The following is an 18371-nucleotide window of genomic DNA, read 5'->3' on the forward strand; positions in this document are numbered from 1 at the left end:
CCTAACCTGTTTATCCAGCTCCTCTGACTCACTGCGCAAGGTTAGAAACAAATCTCCGTCGTTTACACTGAAAGTTGATGACTTGTTGACTTTTTCTGGTTCCGCAGAGTAAACGCCACAGATTACTGCAGTATTTCTCTCTCTGAGTATTTTTTGTTAGTGGTTTTGTGCAAGTTTTAACTCGCCGACTGTGTGGACTTCGACCTCGGTGAGGTACTTGTCTTAAACAAGGAAGTATAGTCTACTGAATCCGTCGTTGATGAAGTCGACGGGCCGTGAGTAAATGGCAGCAAATGTCCACGGTTAACTATTCTGAAAGGAGATTTTCCTCTCGATGTTTATCTTGTAACGTTGGCTTGTGACTATCCTGGGCTGTTTGTGTACGGTGCCATCTGTACGGGATAAAGCAGCTTCCACCCTCCCCGGGACAAGGTGAGCCGTTTGTTGTCGGTAAAGAATGCGCATATCAAGGCTAAGGTCATTTGAACGCCACTTGTAGTGAAGTCTGCCACATAGTGTTGTCTTTTTTAATTGAATATTTCTAAATATAACATTAAAATTTAGGTTTTGCTTTGGCTCAGTAGGCAGCCTGAAATCACTGGGGAGCATTCAGTTAAACTCACAGGGGAGGTGTCCTTACATTTCACCTGTGAGCCCTACACTCACTTTTTGTATTTTCTTTCTGTTTCAGATGAACATTTCTTTGGAAGACATGGATCCATCAGGTGAAAATAATTCTATTGTCCACCTGCCTGCGCCACTTCTCCCAGAGACGTCACACATCTCCAATATGACCATTATTCGAACCGGCAATGGCTCAATCATAGAGAACCAGATGTTTTTAAACACACTGGCTGCACAGGCCCTTTCAGGGATATTCGTCTGGTCCGCCTTGCTCATAACGTGCCACCAGGTGAGTTTGCCATTTCACAGAAGTCTTATTTTTAAAAATGTCATGCCTGAAGAAACCAAAATCACTGCATCTCATAGCACCAGTGAGCAATACAGCCACAAAGTGTTTCGCACATTGTGATGTAAATGTGTAATCAGAGACTGCTGCGGACTGACAGATAGCACCTCCCTTGCTAGAGGACAGAAACAAATTCTTCTATCCATATTACCTTACAGCACAGTGCAGTTAGTTCAGTGTCTCGGCTCAGATATTTCCATACTCACTCCTCCACTTTGTCTTATCTAGTCATAAAGTATTTCTTTCTTTGCCGGCAGGTATTATTTTTTCTGCTTTGTACTTGCACTGCCCTAATGCATTATGGGAATGTTTTGCTTCCTTAATCGTTGACGGAGGCTATCAGATTAAAATGGATGAAAAGCCTTTAGCTGATTAAAGGACAATAGACAGCGAGCGCTCTTTGTGTGGAAAGGGAAAAAGGATGGTTAAGAAGAATAAATGGCTCAACACAGGCCACCTTTACCCAGAATCCATTTCATCGCTGTTGTAAATGAGCGTTCCCTCATGTGTGGGTGAGTAACCCACTGTGCGCAGATGATAGCTTATCATTATGGTTTTATCATTTGCAGAGAATGCAGTAGGGTGCAGTGTATTATCAGCAGGGAAATCAATTGATATTGAGATAACATTTTACAGCATTATAAAGGATGAGGGTGTTATTTTCCTGTTTGCTGTGGTTTTAATGTTCTGCAGCTGTAATGGCTCCCAGTTTTAGTCGATGATTTTATAACCTTTGTACTGAACATGCATCTATCCCAACATCCTCAGGCTGGCAGCCATATGCCTGTATCCTGTTTATGTTAACACACATATGCTCATAGCTGTATCTGCTATGTGGTGTAATTAGTTAGGGTCGTTGTTATTTGGATAGCTTTGTAACCTCCTCACAAAGCGTCAACATGTTGCATCCTGTGATCCAAAAAACAATCCTTGTTTAGGGATTTGTGACTCAACATCCAGCAAATTGGTTTCTATCTTTTTAATATATTACGTGTTTGGCCAAACACTTGGCAGCAAGACATTTTAATTGAACAAATAAACATCAAGTGTACCACAGGGAGAAAGGAGCAGGTTTGCAACAGGCGTCCTTTTCTGTCACACAGAATGAAATGGTCTGCAGGGCTATTGTTGCGATGCTGGTGGTGTTTCATCTGACTTGGTTCCAGAGGATTGCTATAGACTCTGAAACTCACATTCTGAATACTAAACACAGATAGACAATGACCTTAGATCCTCTTTGCTTTAAAGTCGCCACTGCTTTGCGGACTGGAGGCTCATTTTTCTCAGAGGGCTTATTGGTCCCTTTGCAACTTGAAGCATTTGGGATTAGGAGGAGCAGACTGGACTTATCTCCTACAGTATGGCTGTGTCATGTTTTGCACATGCCACTCTCATTTAGTGCAATCACTTATGTTTTAGGTTTTTTTATGTTCTCAAAAGTGGGATTCCTCTGCCTCTAACTCTACTGTTATGTAGTAATAGGCAGAGGCAGAAATAGCAGCAGCTAACCCTAACCCAGAAATGTACTTGAAGCCATTATTACCTCCACCAGGGAGGTTACGTCTTCACTCGTGTCTGTTTAGTGGTTTGTTTGGTTTGTTTGTCATCAGGATTATGCAAAAAGTACTGAAATTATTTGCATCAAAGTTGCTTGAGGGATGGGGCACAGGCCAGGGAAGAACTTATTACATTTTTATCACTTTCCTTAACATTACGAGATTTCTCAGGAAGTAATGTATGCATCGTGAAGTTGAAAAGTCAGACATATTAATGATGTTGAGATCTTTGACTTTGCACAGTTTGGATATGTGTAGGATTGCTTGTTTGGCCTTGGCGGAAGTATGAGCTCTACTGACTGCCATTCTAATTCAGCATGCAACTGTCAGGCCAGAGTTATGGATTCAGGAAGGACAAAGTTTTTTCAGGCAAATGAAGGACATCAGTCTACAGCCTGCTTCACTTCACATGTAGAGATGGCCATATACATCATTCCCCCATCCGCACAGTAATCATGCTTTAATGTGCAGCCTCTAATGGGCATTTAATCAAGCTGCATGTGTTGATTAGAGTCAGACTCTGGATGTTGAGTAGCGCTAACATTTAGCTTGCTCCGCCAAATGGATGTTTTTAAAATCTTTGTCACAAACACAAGTGTAGTCCATAGAGTAGCCATCTTTAGTTTGAATAAATTTGTGATTAAAAGAAAAATTAGGATCTGCCTTTATTATTCCTTGCTCTTCTTTGCAAGACCTTGGCTAATTGTATGTAGAGCAAGTGCTCAGGATTCGCTAGCTAAGTATTTGTCCCAGGTAAAGTTGACATCAAGGCTGCAACTAATGAATATTTTCATTATCAATGTATCTGAAGACTATTATTTAGTCTATAAAATGTCAGAAAATAGTGGAAAATTCCCATCACAGTTTCCTAAAGCCCAAGGTGATGACTTCATATTTCTTGTTTTACCCAGCCAGTAGTCTAAAATATACAATTCACGATCACATGAGACCAAGAAAAGCAGCAAATCCTCACATTTTAGAAATTGGAATCAGAATCATGTTTACCATTTCTGCTTTAAAAACCTCTTGTTGATCAATTAGTAAATAAAGTATTTCCTGATTAATTTTCTGTCAGTATACTAATCAATTAATTGACCAATCATTTCAGCTCTAGTAATCAGGTGGCTTTTTATATTGTATGAATAGTAATTCTAATTGTTTTTGTTTCCTTGTCTCTTTAGAGAGTTCTAGTTATTAGTCAAAACTGGCTTGAGCTTGGTGTGATTACTTGGATTGCCCCCTCATCCACAATTAGTTGCCTAATGGGTAATAAGCATTTTGAACAACTGAGAAACTTAGTTGATTAGTCATTTTTTTAAAGGTCTTTTTTATGAAGAATGAGTCATCGGTCTTTCTAAGTGCCACACGAAGGCAACTGGACTTGCTTGGGGTTCTTGAAGACGTTTTGCGATGAGAAGAGAGGTGCAGCGTCTTCAGGAACCTCAAGCAGGTCTAGTTGCCTTCATATAGCACTTACAAATACCATGACCTGGATAACTGAGAATCTTCACAGACATACGAGCTATCCGTCATTACTTGAAAACTTCCTCATCTCTGGCATCGCAATAATGTTCCCCAGTATGCTTTGGTCTTTAATGAGCACTTCATTTTCAGAGCTCGTTCTGCACAACTGCACTCATCTGCAGAGGGACAGTAATACTGGAGAAACGGTTCAACTGATTTTTCAATTAAATCCGCCAATTATTTAGTTGAAGAGATCCTTCGAGTATCAGATAAGAATTTATTTATTTGTTGACAGATTAAATTGGCAGTAATGTTTGTTAATGTTAAGCGGTATTGATATATTTCCATCCCACACTGTTGGATCAGACATGTTGCTAAGTTGTGGCAGCTTCATGTTGCAATAGCTTTTTTTGTATTACCTGAGAGCACCAAGGGAGACAACTGTACTTTACTCACTCAGCTGAAAACATATTTGCTTGAGATCAGTATGGATAAGCCAGTCCTTGCGTCAGTGGCAAATCATACATTGCAGTAGGGATTTCAAAACATTAATTCATCATCAAGATGTGGCCCCTGGGTGTAAAAACTTTTATATCGGTCTAAAAACTAAAGGTCAAGGAAATGAATGATAATCAGATTTTTGCCGTATGCTGTGTGTACTCCCCTAAATGTTGTTAGCTGCACCACATTATCTTTATGGAGGCCACATGGGGGCATGTCGTTTCTGTGTGTGTGTTTAAAAACTAAAGGCTGAGACCTTTAATTAGCTCGCTGAAAATAAAGTTTATTTACTGATCTTATTGCCTGCATCTGTATGTGAAGTTAGAGCTGTACAATATGGCTGGTCACTGGTTTAAGCAGGAATGTTCTGGGAGGTCATTAAAATGGGCGATGGGTGTTCTCTTTACTTTAGATGGCCCCGCTGTCGCTGCCGCATTTCATAGTGACAGATCTTTACACAGGCAGAGCAGTCAGTGCAAGGTTAGACTGTAGCCATAAATAATACCATCCAGATAAAAACATACTTGATTGTTTGTTGTCAGCCCTCAGGAGGCTGACATTCCACATTGATCACACCCTTTAAGTTTGTATCGCTTCAGTGTCAGTGCTATACAGCTAACTTATTACTGATATTTTTCCTTCTTTTACAAAGGATGCTTAATGGACTGTAATCACTACTGTTGAATCTCAAAGTTTAATAATTAGCGTAATAATACACACCTTTTTTTAGAAATACCCAAAAATACAGACTATCAAGTGTTTAGCTGAAAGGATTAGGTGATAGGTAGAACATTATTTGACTAATTTAATAGTCATTTGTTGTAGTTGTTATTTTTTAAAAGGAAAAACGAGGCACATTCTCTGGTTACAGCTTCTCAAAATTGAGTATTTGCTGCCTTTCTTTGTTTTATATCAGTGTAAATTAAATGTCTTTGGGTTTGGAACTGCTGAATATAGTAAAAAGTCAAATTCCATATTGATTTGCAGATGAATCGATAATGTAAATAGTCATTTAGTTGTAGCATGAGTCAGGTTATCTTACTTATGAAAACTATGGTTTTGTGAGCTATTTTAAAGAAAAAACGGCCTGTTTTCCATGGCAATGCCTATAGAAAGTACACGTGAATGGATTTTCACATGCAGGTAACAGCATATCATGTTTTATTTTGATCTCATACATCATCAGCAGAAATGTGTTTAATTCACAACCTTGCTCCATGAATCTGTAAAAATACCCATCAGGATGCTCTCTTGTTTGCCAATGTTTTTTTCATATGTGTTTTTTTTTTCATTGTAGATCTACACACACCTTCGATCCTACTCTGTCCCCAATGAGCAGCGCTACATCATCCGCATCCTGTTTATCGTGCCAGTCTATGCCTTTGACTCTTGGCTCAGCCTGCTCTTCATCAGCAACGACCAGTACTATGTGTACTTTGACTCCGTTCGAGACTGTTATGAAGGTAAATGTCACAAGCTCACTCCGTTTAAATTCTCTTCCTGATGACTTCCTCCCTGGCCAGCCGTAGTGTTTCTGCTGCCCTCTTATTTTAGACAACTGCCAGGAAAGAGAATAAGAGGAACTTACCAAACTCGTTTTTCACACCAGTCACCTCATTGTTTGAGGTGTTGCATTTCTAGGTGGTGTAATTGTAGGAGCATCACTTTTTTACGCCTTGACTCATAATGTTTGCTAATTAGGGGGAAAAAAACCTAGAGTGTGCTTTTTAGGTAGGATAATTTATTATGAACATTTTTTTTTATCATTTGGTCTCAGTAATTCTACAGTGATTTACTATATTCAGATATTATGATGGTGGTTTAATTTTCCTTTATACAGTGTAACCAAATTATGTATCGAAGTTTTAAGACTACAGCACTTCACCAGTGGCAAAGGTGAATCATATGCAAAATGGATTACAAGTAATTTGGGAAAGGGAAAAAGTAGGAAATACATTATTCAGGAGATTAGTTTCCAGTTTGCAAGCCAATTTTGTGGGTGATTGATAGTGAAGCGCATCAGGAAGCAGTGAGACTGGAACACCACCAGCGGCAACGGCTAAAACATAATGAACCTTCTCTTGACTGGACACCATCTGCATTAGCTTCACTTAATCCCTCCTTAAATAGCAACAAAGGATTAGGAAGGGATTTCCAAGACACAGAACCCTTGGAAGCTTCTTATTGTAAGGACCGAAACATTTATTGTTCCAAAATGTAGGACTAATTATTTTTTATCATGTGGGCGTGTTCTCCCCTGAAATGATTTGACCTTTCAAATGAAGTTATACTTGAAGGTGATGAGGAATTATTCCGCAGTTAAAATCATGCCAATTAACGTGTTTGATACTGGGTGAAAAAAGAAGTAACTCTTTTCTTTGTGTTACAGCGTTTGTCATTTACAATTTCCTGAGCTTGTCCTTTGAGTATCTGGGAGGAGAGAGTGCAATCATGTCCGAGATTCGAGGGAAGCCCATACAGTGAGTGTTCTTATTACGTTCTGCGTGCAGGCTCCGGCATACACAAGAATTTTAAACTTGTAATTCTGCTTGACACAGAAGTAATGGAGCCAACCTTGGTATGGTTCAGGCTTCATATATACAAAACACAAAAAGGTGCAAGGTGCATCTTGCTGACCTTGAATTAGCATTTACTTTGAACACCACAATGAAAGTGCTGGCAATAAACAACTGCAGTATTAATCCATGACAGTTATCCTTTATCTCAGAGCTTTTGACCAACCTCGATAGGCTGTGTTTTATGGCTGACGCAGCCACAGGGCAGCAGCTCTTTGCCAGCTTCTTAAGACAGTGGAGACACTAATGTTGAGTCCTGATAAACGATGGCATTGCTTAACACCAGCCGGGGGAGACGAGGTATAAATCCTACATCTTGTTTTTAGAGTAGTTCACTGCAGTGCGTAGCTCTTACACGTCCTTTAGGATTTCCAGACAATGAATGTTTTCTTTCTTAAATCAGTGAGAGCTATGAATAATTTTAAAGTCTACAACCTCCAGAAAGCATCTCACATAAGACCTAGTCTTGACTGAAATAAGGATGCACTTCATACTTGTCAATGTTCAAGTTGAGTATGTTTTAATTAGCAACATGTGCGATGAGTTATATCACATACTTAATGTACACCATTACCATGCTCACAGTCTGCCTTCTATCATGTTAGCAACATCAGCACAACATTTTAATTAATAATGTGCCTATATACTAGATTGAATTTAATTTCAGGTTCCCATAGATAAAGTAGATCAAGTTTGTTCTGTAGGAATCAAAGCAGAGAACAATGAAGATTTAGACTAGATTCATTCTGTAGGCAAATCTCAATTTGTTTCTCAAATTTATTTTGACTAGAAGTCCATGCTCTCATTTTTCAATCTTGTCTTGGTTGCGTTTGATGTTGACCTATCAGTATTGGGTAAAAAGATGAAAAAAACACAATTAGAGATGTATACATTTGGATAGTAGTGAAATTGTTCAGAAAAACTGGAGTAGCACCTCAGGGTGATTAGGCTGAAGGTACTGTGTAGCAGCATCAGACTGATTGGAAGTTGTTATTTAGGCTGAGTGTAGTCCTAATCACCCTCTCTGCTGCTGCCTCCAGGTTCACTCCTACAGCAGAGCGAAGCCTTTCACACCAGCTAATTTATTTCATCCCCTAAACTGCCTTTTAAACACATCACTGCTGACTTGGAGTAATAGCACTAAGGAAGAGCTGTGACATATTGTAAATGTGTCCACTTTGTTGTGATGCTGTTGTTTTAGCCCCAGGCCGTTTCCTCTTCCAGAAAGCCTTTAAATCCACTGTCTCACATGACACCTTGACCTACTCTACGTACACTGTTCGACATGTTACATAACGGCAACATTTATGTTTTGCATTAATGCTTCAAATATCGGCATTCCCAGTTACAAATGAATGAAAATGAAGTTTATTGTATGTACATCAGGAATTTTCAGTAACTGTTCACAGTATGGTGTAAGCAGCTTATCTCTCACTGTACATGATTGGGATATGATTTAATCTGCCGATTGTTTTCTTGATCAATCGATTAGTTGTTTTGTCCAACCAACAGTCCAAAACCTGTTATTATGAAAATAGTTGCCATTTAATTTTCTGTCCATTTACAATTAATCAACTAATCGCATCAACTCTAATGTCAACAAAAACTGAATATTTTAAGCAAGCATGTTTTTTATTGCATGGCGGCAGTTGTATATATGTTTCTGTTTAACGGTTTCTGTTCTCTGATGCTTAACATCTGCTGTGTCAGTGTTGACATGATAAACACTTTGTTTTTTGTGGACTCCGCAGGTCAAGTTGTCTTTATGGCACCTGCTGCCTCGTCGGTATGAGCTACTCCATCGGCTTTTTAAGATTCTGCAAACAGGTGAGCTTCAATCATCCCCTTATCTGTGCTCTGGAGATGCTCTTTTCGACCACTAAAATAAATTTACACACATTGAAAACAAGAATACATCAAACAAACAAACAAAAAAAAAAACAACTCTCTCAACACAGCTGTAAATTACCATTCTGTCCAGATCTCCAGGCTGCTTAAAAATGACAGCTGTAACAATTGGCTGTGTGCTTTTCAGAGGATAACATCCACTGGTTAAAAAAAGGAAAACAAAAGCAATTGAGGCCAGGTGAAAGCAGCTTGATAATATACACAGAGAGATGATATGAGCTGTCAGTGCTGAGCTCTCTTCCAGTGTCTTGGGATGCTGCATGAGCTCCCAGTCTAACGCTGATGAAAATTGGAACTGAGAGTTATGTCTTCAAAACAAAATAAATGGTGAAATGAACTTTTTTTTTTTATTTTATAAGTGGCAAGTGATAAACACTCAGTATGCCTTGACAAGAACCCTACGTGAAATGTTTTAAAAGGAAAACCTTGCAAGTTTTCTCTGATGTTGTTTCTGGAAGACTGAGTTAAAGAATAATTCTCCATGAGAGGTCAACTGAAGATCAGCACAGCAGATTTTCAGAGGAGCATTGCTCTAAAACTCCCATCAGTTTCTTTGTAGTTTGTTGGGTTGAGGCCTAGAGCTACAGCTTAGAATTAAAATCTCGTCCTCATTGTCATTCATGGAACAAAGTTTCAGAAATCAATACATCGAACGCTTCAGAAGTTATTAACTGCTGTTTTGCAGGTCAACTCCCACGAAGCGAGGGACTAACTGGATTTGGAATAATGATTAACTGCTGTTGTACATATTAATTCATTCTAACTTGATTACTGAAGCTCTCCATGATATCGATCACGTGGCCATGTGGCTTGTAGTTAAAAAAACAACAGTGTGCTCTCGATGATAGCCGACTTCAGATGAGGAAAAGTCTCATCCTGGACTGAGGTGAAAATATACAAGATCTGAAAGGCCTTGATCCATTTTTTTTTTTTTTTTTTGCAGGGTAAAAGACATTAAAATTCTTCGTACATTTTGGGGAAGTTTTAGTGTGTGATTAGAAGAGGGGTTAACAAATGAATCACTGATATGGAAAAGCAGCTTAGAGTTATGGTGGTCCTCTGAGATAAGGTTAGAGGATGAGCTCTTGCATCCTAAACTGTTTTTTGACATTTCAGTTTTAAGTCATCATCATATTGTAGGTCACATTATTGCCTTATTTTCCTGAAACTGCACACAAGTTGAGACTATATCATTGGTATACATACATTTTTGTCATATGCCGTACATACATTATATTATTATTCTCAGTAGGAGGAGTACAGAATCAGCAGGTGAAGTTGAATGGCCAATCACTTGAGCTCCTCCCATTTAAAAGTGCACCTCTGTGAATCACCATAACCCCATAAATGTTGTCAACATCCATTATGCAACAATAGTCTTACCTGTGACTACAATGAGGTAAAACCTATAGCAGTTGATGTAAAACATACTGTTATTGTTGGGTAAAGTTTTTATCAAAAGGGCCTCTGACAGTTTTCTTGCAGATATTAAAGATGCAAAAGTGGACAGCAGCACAGATGCTGGGAGAGGAATTTGTGGCAACAGGACAATAAAAACATTGGCTTTGTGGTCCGATACGTAGATTCATTGTTAAAATGTATAATCAATTTGGATAGATCAGCTTTGGAGCTCTGTTTTTTGTAATACACAAAGCTGAGGGGTGTTGCTGTTAATTGGGACTCAGGAGAAATTTAAAAATCAGTCCTGTCGATTATGGCCACCAGTGAAGTATTGCAGTGAACTCTGAAGTGGTAAAAATGAAAATAGAAAGAAAATGCTTCAGGTCATTTCGATCTCTGAATTCTCAATGAAACATTATAATGAAAAACGTTGTCAAACTGCTAATAAATAGAAAAGAAATAAAGTTCAGTGTCATGAATCTAGATAACCCTTTGATGCACCAGTTTGTAATATCTCAATAATATAGAACTAACATATCCTCTTATCTTATCTTACACTCGTGTCATGCAGTGTACACCGACACTCCCATCTAGCTTAGTATTAAAGTTCATTTCTCTCTGCAGTTACCGACTGTGAATTAATTTCAGGCAGAAAACCACAGTTAACTTTTAATCCACCGGCATTCTGAACGTGCATTGTGTTTTGAATATCAAGCGTGTCAGGAAGTATCATGCTAAATTATTTGCTTTGAGGATATTCACAGTGACAAGCTGGCACTAGAACAGGCATAGAGTAACCAAAGACTGTCAGGACTAAAAGCTTCAAAGTAAATCAGTTAAATAAATGATTATTGATGTCATTCTGCAAAGCCCACATCGGGCTCCGGCCATTCTACAAAAGCCTCCCTCTGGCTCATCAAGTCAGACATTCCCATCACTGCTGCAGCTTCCTCTGTTGTCCCAGCCAGTCCCCATCCACATCAGCATTAAGACATCAGTATGAGATGAGTTATTTCTCAGTATTTGGACAGAACAGATGGCTTTAGCAAAGAATGCACTCTTTTTTTTGTTTGATGACCTTTTTTAAGTTCTGTATTTTAAGTCATTAAACGGTAGAAAATACGACCATTTGCTTTTCTTTTTTTTTTTTTTTTTTTTTTTTTTAACCAATACTTAGCATAAAGACGGGAAATAGGGAAACCGCTACCCTTTAGCACCTCCAAAGCTCACTAATTAACAACTACATCTCATTTGTTTAATTTGCACAAACAACGAAGTTTCAAATCAACAAGTTGCTGTTTTATGAGGGATTATTGGCAGGACTATCTGTTGGCTCTGAGCAGTTGCCAAGTAACCGTGGAGACTCCAGGAAGTAACTGCCAATGTAAGAGGCAGCACATAGCTGCCTGTAAAACAGTGAATTGTCATTTATACAAATACGTTTTGTAACATGTTAATGAGTGAGCTCCGGAGCTGCTGACAGGTGAATTTTGTTACCTTCGGTATCTTTGTGCTAACCTAAGCTAACCAGCTGCTGGCTATAGCCATATTTTACTAACAGATGTGAGAGTTGTTTGATATAATTCACTGCCAGGAAGCGAATTAGCATATTTCCCAAAATGTCAAACTATTCCTTTTAATTGCAGCTGTTGAGCTAAAACAGAAATGACGAAACATTGTTGTAGGTCCCGAAGTTAATGGAAGTTCTGAAGTGAGATGAGTGGCCACTGGTTAGGTTTAAGGGACTGGGAGACTGCTTGTTGCCAATGAGTAGTTGCAGATCTTTTCCATCCAATTAGATGTACAAAGAGATTCTGACACCCCTCTTCATCCTTCATTCTCCTCCTCCTCCTCCATGTTGTCCTTGCTTGTTCGGGTTTCTCATCCTGAATTGTAATGTGTTCTCCAGGCGACGCTCCAGTTCTGCGTTGTCAAACCCATCATGGCAGTCATCACCATCATCCTGCAGGCCTTTGGCAAATATCATGATGGAGATTTTAAGTGAGCAGCATCTCTCTTTGCATTTCATTCTTCATGTATCTTGTGCATCCATGCTATTGCCAGCAGGCTCATTTGCTGTTTACGTGCATAAGGAAACAATTTGCAAATGGAGATAATTATATCACCTCCTCACAGCAGGCACGATGAAAATGTTTGGAATTAAAGGGGTTTTATTTCAAGCTGAAAGTTCTGGGTTCAAACTTTGTATTTACTCTGCTGCATGTTGACCCAGGTGTATCACTGTCCTCGCCATAATTACAGCCTCTTGGGCATTGTTGGTATTGAAAATATTAATTCAGGAGATTTTTGCAATATGAACTAAAGGAATTATATTTCAAGTTTTCTCCAAAATGTAGATATTGTTCTGAAAAGAAGCCCTTTAATTCTTATTTTATGTTACACTAGGTGAAGCACAGCATTACAAAGCAAGATGTATTGTTTCATTTAATTCTTTTATTTTGGATGTCAAGTGATACAAAGGCTGGGGATAAGTTTCAGACTGACAAATTTAATTTTAGTGTATTTCAGTGCTTCAGATGATCCACTAAGGGTCTCAATAGAATATGGAGAGGGTAATATGTTCAATAAAATTGTCTTTAGTGTGTAATCGAAAGCCATAAAACCTGCAGTCTGTAAACTCCGTCTGACTTCTTTTCAGGTGCTCTTCTGCCTCTCAGTTCAGTATCTCTTACTAAAGGTTCAGCTGTGACAACACTTGTTTCTGAACTACTCAGGAAAAGCACAGAGTTCAACGAGGGCTTGAGACAGAAGTTTCAAATCAGCTTCATATCGTCACCCTCTTACCGCCGCACCAACAGATAGACACGGTTACATTCTTCCTGCTCATTTCTCCATATACTTCAACAGCAAAATTAGCAGGCAGAAATAACTGTCTTTTTCATGTCTTTCTTAAAGCTCTGTAGCAAGACTGTGGTGATTCACAGATTGTTTACTTATATGCTTTTATCCAACCGTGCACTCTATACTGCATGGGAGTAATTAGTGTAGTCACAGATGAATCCTCAGAGAGGCTCTCCAGAATGCAAAGCGGGCAGAAAGGCAGGCTTGACAATAAGATATAGACAAATCTGCCTTTTTATCAGATGCATCCAGAAATAGAAAGGACATGCACAAACAGTCTTTATTAATTGCTTGTTTATGAAGAGGACAAAAAGGCTGGATTTCCAGGTGTCCATGCAATATGGCTAAGAATATCATCAGATATAAGCTGGCAATCTTCTTCATTCAGCCCAACGTAATAAATGGAGTCAAAACATGAATGGATTTCCACAGTTAAAAAAGTTTTGCCATATGATCACAGGTGGAAAAAATCTCATATGGTTGTAACTTTACCACATATATCTGTTTCTGTGCAGCGTGAATGGAGGATACCTGTATATCACAATCATCTACAACTTCTCAGTCAGCCTGGCCCTCTACGCTCTCTTCCTCTTCTTCTTCGCAACAAGTGACCTGCTCAGGCCGTACGAACCGGTGCTCAAATTCCTAACTATTAAATCTGTCATCTTCTTATCCTTCTGGCAAGGTAAGTCCGACCCTCTACTTTTTTTTATATCGGTGCTGCCAAGACACAAAAGTATAAATTGATGACGAAAATGTTGCTGCTTTGCAGGAATGGTCCTCGCCATCCTGGAACGCTGCGGGGTCATCCCCAACGCGCTCTTCATCGACGGACAAGAGGTCGGTGCTGGCACTGTGGCAGCGGGCTGGCAGAACTTTATCATCTGCATCGAAATGTTCTTCGCTGCCATCGCCCTCCGATATGCTTTCACCTGCACCGTCTACCAGGAGAAAAAAAATGAAGTGCCAGGTGAGCGCTGTAGAAAAGCTTGAACTGCTCATTACCTGTTGCCCTCGCCTTGAAAATATGTTGACATCTTCAGAGGCTAATTGTCCCTCTCCAGCCACACAATAAGGACTGACACAGGCTTGAAAGTGTTTGCAGTAACAGTAATTGTATCGCTCTTTCGCAGCATTTGCAGCCATTTAGACAGAGCCGGTTAATTTTTAAAGTTAGATTACACATTAAATCCCTCCATTTTAACTTATACCCAAGCTAAATATTTGCAATTTTGTACTTAAATGTGGTGCTGTCATGAGCTGTGTGTAAATCAGTTTGGAAGTCGGCAGGGGGGGGTGCAGCCATCAGCCATCAGCCTGAGGGCATGCATTGTTACATATGGCTCAGAGGACAGTTGCCATTAAAGCAAAGCAGAGGAAGATGAAGAGGAATTGTGACACCCCTTTGACGACGGGAAAAGCCCTCCACAGTGACATCAATCATTCTGCCATCTTTTTTTTTTCCTGCTATAGGAAACCCTCTGTCCCCTTGAGCTGCTTAATATGCAGAAGTCATGGAAGTGATGATGAAAACTCAAGCATTTCTATATCAGCTTGATATGGGCATTTTTTTTTTTTTAAATCAAGATAAAAATCAGTGAAAGTAATGACACGAAATTAATGGTTTTCACCATCAGTCATTCCTCCTGAAAGAAGTCTATTGCATCTTGCTGTCCAGTTAAAGTATAATAATAATGTTGCTCCACAGTGTTGGGCAGCTGAATATTACATTCCTTTTTTCCTTTTTTTTTTTTTTTTTTGGTGATTGAACTTAACATTCTAGCACTGCTGCTGCACGCCCACCCTCGGGTGCAGATGTGTGTGATTGCAGAGGATGCAACCATTCCTCTGCTTCAGCCCTGTGGACCAGGCTGTAAGGAGAAACTCAGCAGACCGTGCCTAACTGCCTTGTACCCCCACCCCATCTTGCCCTTCTCTTTGCCACTTCCAGTCCAGTCCAGACAGCACTGCCAGAGACTCTATAACAAAAGGCTGTGGATGTCTGCTGGCTCTTTTGTTTTTTTTTGTTTTTTGGCCTTGGACACCATTTCAGTTCTGGAAATCATTCAACCTGGCTCACAGCTGGGTGCTGAGGGACCATCAATGGAGACAGTGGCTGTGACTGAATTCTGTTCAGTCCATTTCTAAACTGCAGCCTGTGAAAAGGTCACGATGAAAGAAAGAAATCATGCCTATTTAGTGATTTTTACTTATTTTTTATTTTTTTGATATTGCTGCTACAATGCCTCGCTTTGGATAGCTTACAGAACAGAAGCACTTAGTAATTAAGTAGCTGCTCAAAAGAAATAATTTTCTGTAATAGATTAATTTTTTAATGGCTCTGGAAACCTTTTACTCACAATCAGCTTCTTATTCTAAGCAATGGGGTCATACATGCACACAAACTTTTTTTGCCAGTTTTGTTTTTTTCTGATTTTCTTTTTTGTTTGAATTTGACTTCTTTCACTAGTTTGAAGTGGGCAGGATGTGCACCAATCAGGATTTGGCAACATTTGAATCAAGTGTGACTCAAGTGTGTGTTAAACACCAAATTAATAATGCCTACAAATGTTTCTCTTTCCCAAACTCCAAATATTGTAATAAATATTTCATATTATAGAGAAATGCTTAAATTTCGTCTCTAGACATGTTTTAAACTGTATAAAAATACTCTACTATTAACATTTATTAACGTGGTTTTCTCACATAAAAAAAAAGGGAAAACTCTACGATTACTTCCTCATTGAGAAATACTGGATCAGGCCTCGTGCCCCGCCCACCACCACGCATTTTATTGATTTAACACAGAATTGACACTGGAACAATAATCACTAGTATTTTATCCACTATATACCTCAATCCAAATAGTGAAACCAGTATGCTGCCAGGACATGATACAGGCAGTTTCCATGACATCCACTCCCTCTTATTTGTATTGAGATGTGGATTTTTTGGGTATTTAAAGCCGCATCATCACCTTCGCAGTCACATGTATTATTGTGTGACCCATTAACTCCCTCTGTCCCTGCTCCTGTGTTGTTTTCTGCAGAGAACCTCCCCCCAATGCAGAGCATCTCCAGCGGTCTGAAGGAGACCATAAACCCTGGAGACATGGTGCAGGATGCCATCCACAACTTCTCCCCAGCCTACCAGCAGTACACCCAGCAGTCCACACAGGAGGTGGTCCAGCCCAGCACCAATGGAAAAGTGGCCACAGGCAACAAGAGCTCCCGCAAGTCTGACAAAATCATGCTGATTACCTCTGATGATGAATTCTAGGCATTTTTCCAGCAAGATCCAGGTGTTTGTGTCCTTGCCACCCCTATCTCTCACCCCCTGGGGAAACAGCTGTATTGCATTTCGCACAGAGCTGGATTGAATCCAGGTGTTTAATTTTCATTATCCCAGTATTTAAAATGGACTGCTTACTTCTGTCCTATTTGAATGAGTAATTTAAGCAGGAAGAGGAGGATGATATTAGTAATAGTTTTAAAATTGATGACTCAGTGAACAGAGAGCCGATATGCCAACATCTTAGCAGTAATAATCACAGGAAAATGACATGTGTCACCCTCGCTGTGTCAGAAGTCTGGAGCTATGCGTTTCCTTTAAGTGAAACTGCTGGATGTTCAGCAGTGTCCCTGATCCCGACTCTGTTTCTGTCATCATGTCAATGCTCACTCTCTGGCCGTCTGAGGCGTGTTCCTCTGATTCATGTCAGTTTCAAAGGGGAGATGATTAATATGTGACTCCAGGTGGGATGCAGTGAAGCCAACAACGGCTGGGAGTGACACTTCATGGACTTGTCTCGCATCTGCTTGTTTGAAGTATTTGCTGAGCATCCCTCTGCATGGTTTCCTGACAAATGGAAGGATCCGTTCAAAGACACATTAGTTTTGGAGCAGGCACTTCAAACTGCAGACTATAGCACTTCGCAATCCTTTGTATCTACCGTAGCATGGACAAATTGGATAAACCTGTCCCCAATAAAAGTGGGAGTTGTATTATTCTCATTAATTTTCCCAGCATGCTAAGGAGTGTAATTCAATGCAACTAGACAGCTGTGAGCAGACATTCACAATTAGTCTTTTTGCAGCCTCTACACTATTACAAATGCTTTTGGCAGAGCCTTTTTGTGTTTGATGTGGTCACACCACTCTTCATATTATAATTCCCTCTTCCAGGGATTATGAAATGAAACATGTACAGAATCTGATTGTTGTAAATTGTGGTGTTTTAATATGTTTTATTTGTGTAAAAAGAAATTGTTGTTTGAATTATGGATTGGGAAGATTAATGTATTTAATGTGTACAGTACCAGAGAGGAGAGGAGAAACACAAAAACAAAACTGTAAAAAAAAAAAAAAAACTGACTTTTTTCATTCAGAAATGTTATCTGTGTTTGTCACATGGGAGACATATAGCTTTCTTAGCACATTAATTATTGTGTAACAAGTCATAGTTTGTTGAACTTTGATACCCTCTTGTGCCAATGATAGCTGTCTTTCTGGGAAAGCAGAAATTAATTTACAGTTTGGTACAAAATAGTTGTGACAAATGTTAGTCCTGTTTTGGCGCTGAAAATAAATTTTTTTTTTTTTTGCTCCTCTAACTCACGTATATTTAATTGAGTAATTGTGCAGTTGTAGATGGGGGAGGAAGCTTTATTTGAAAGTACAAAAACAGACACAGCAGACCTATTTAAAGGAATAATTTACCATACTTTAAATCAGAGCAGAAACAAATACAGATTTTATTTGTACATGAGGGTAGTTCATTGAGAAAACATGTAAATAAATGAATGAAAAATAAAAATAATTTAGGTGTTTTTTTTAATAAAATTACACAAATCAATGAAATAAATACAAAATATATATGAGCAGAATAATGACAAGCTGTGAAGGGTACATACTCAGTTTATGCTGCCTTATTACTGTCCTTGTTTACAGTCACTCGTCATGAGACTCGAACAAAGAAATCAATTTATCTCTAATGTACAAACTTGACACAGAAACTGCTGCTGTTGAACTAACATTCAATGTGTTTTATCAATTTTTTACCCACAACCATGTCATCCATACACATGCTCCATTCCCACTGTCATGGAGCTTTTTCTGAGTTTATAGGGACAAA

General features: G+C 39.1%; 1 protein-coding gene across 2 annotated transcripts; it reads left to right on the forward strand.

Annotated features, from left to right (window-relative positions):
- The first annotated feature begins 3 nt into the window (after positions 1–3).
- tmem184a (transmembrane protein 184A) lies at positions 4–18027 on the forward strand. 2 transcript variants are annotated; one of them, XM_022739353.1, is made up of 9 exons: positions 4–432; positions 692–913; positions 5789–5954; positions 6881–6971; positions 8819–8894; positions 12286–12377; positions 13754–13923; positions 14011–14208; positions 16288–18026. In XM_022739353.1, exons 2-9 carry the CDS (start codon positions 692–694, stop codon positions 16515–16517), a joined length of 1245 nt encoding a protein of 414 aa, XP_022595074.1. In that variant the 5' UTR covers positions 4–432; the 3' UTR covers positions 16518–18026. The 2 variants fall into 2 exon arrangements, with proteins under 2 accessions (XP_022595074.1, XP_022595075.1); XM_022739354.1 differs by having other exon boundaries at positions 5–40; positions 16288–18027.
- Positions 18028–18371: the final 344 nt, after the last annotated feature.

Source organism: Seriola dumerili, unplaced genomic scaffold, assembly GCF_002260705.1.
Source record: "Seriola dumerili isolate Sdu_G_001 unplaced genomic scaffold, Sdu_1.0 BDQW01000044.1, whole genome shotgun sequence".
Classification (NCBI taxonomy): domain Eukaryota; kingdom Metazoa; phylum Chordata; class Actinopteri; order Carangiformes; family Carangidae; genus Seriola; species Seriola dumerili.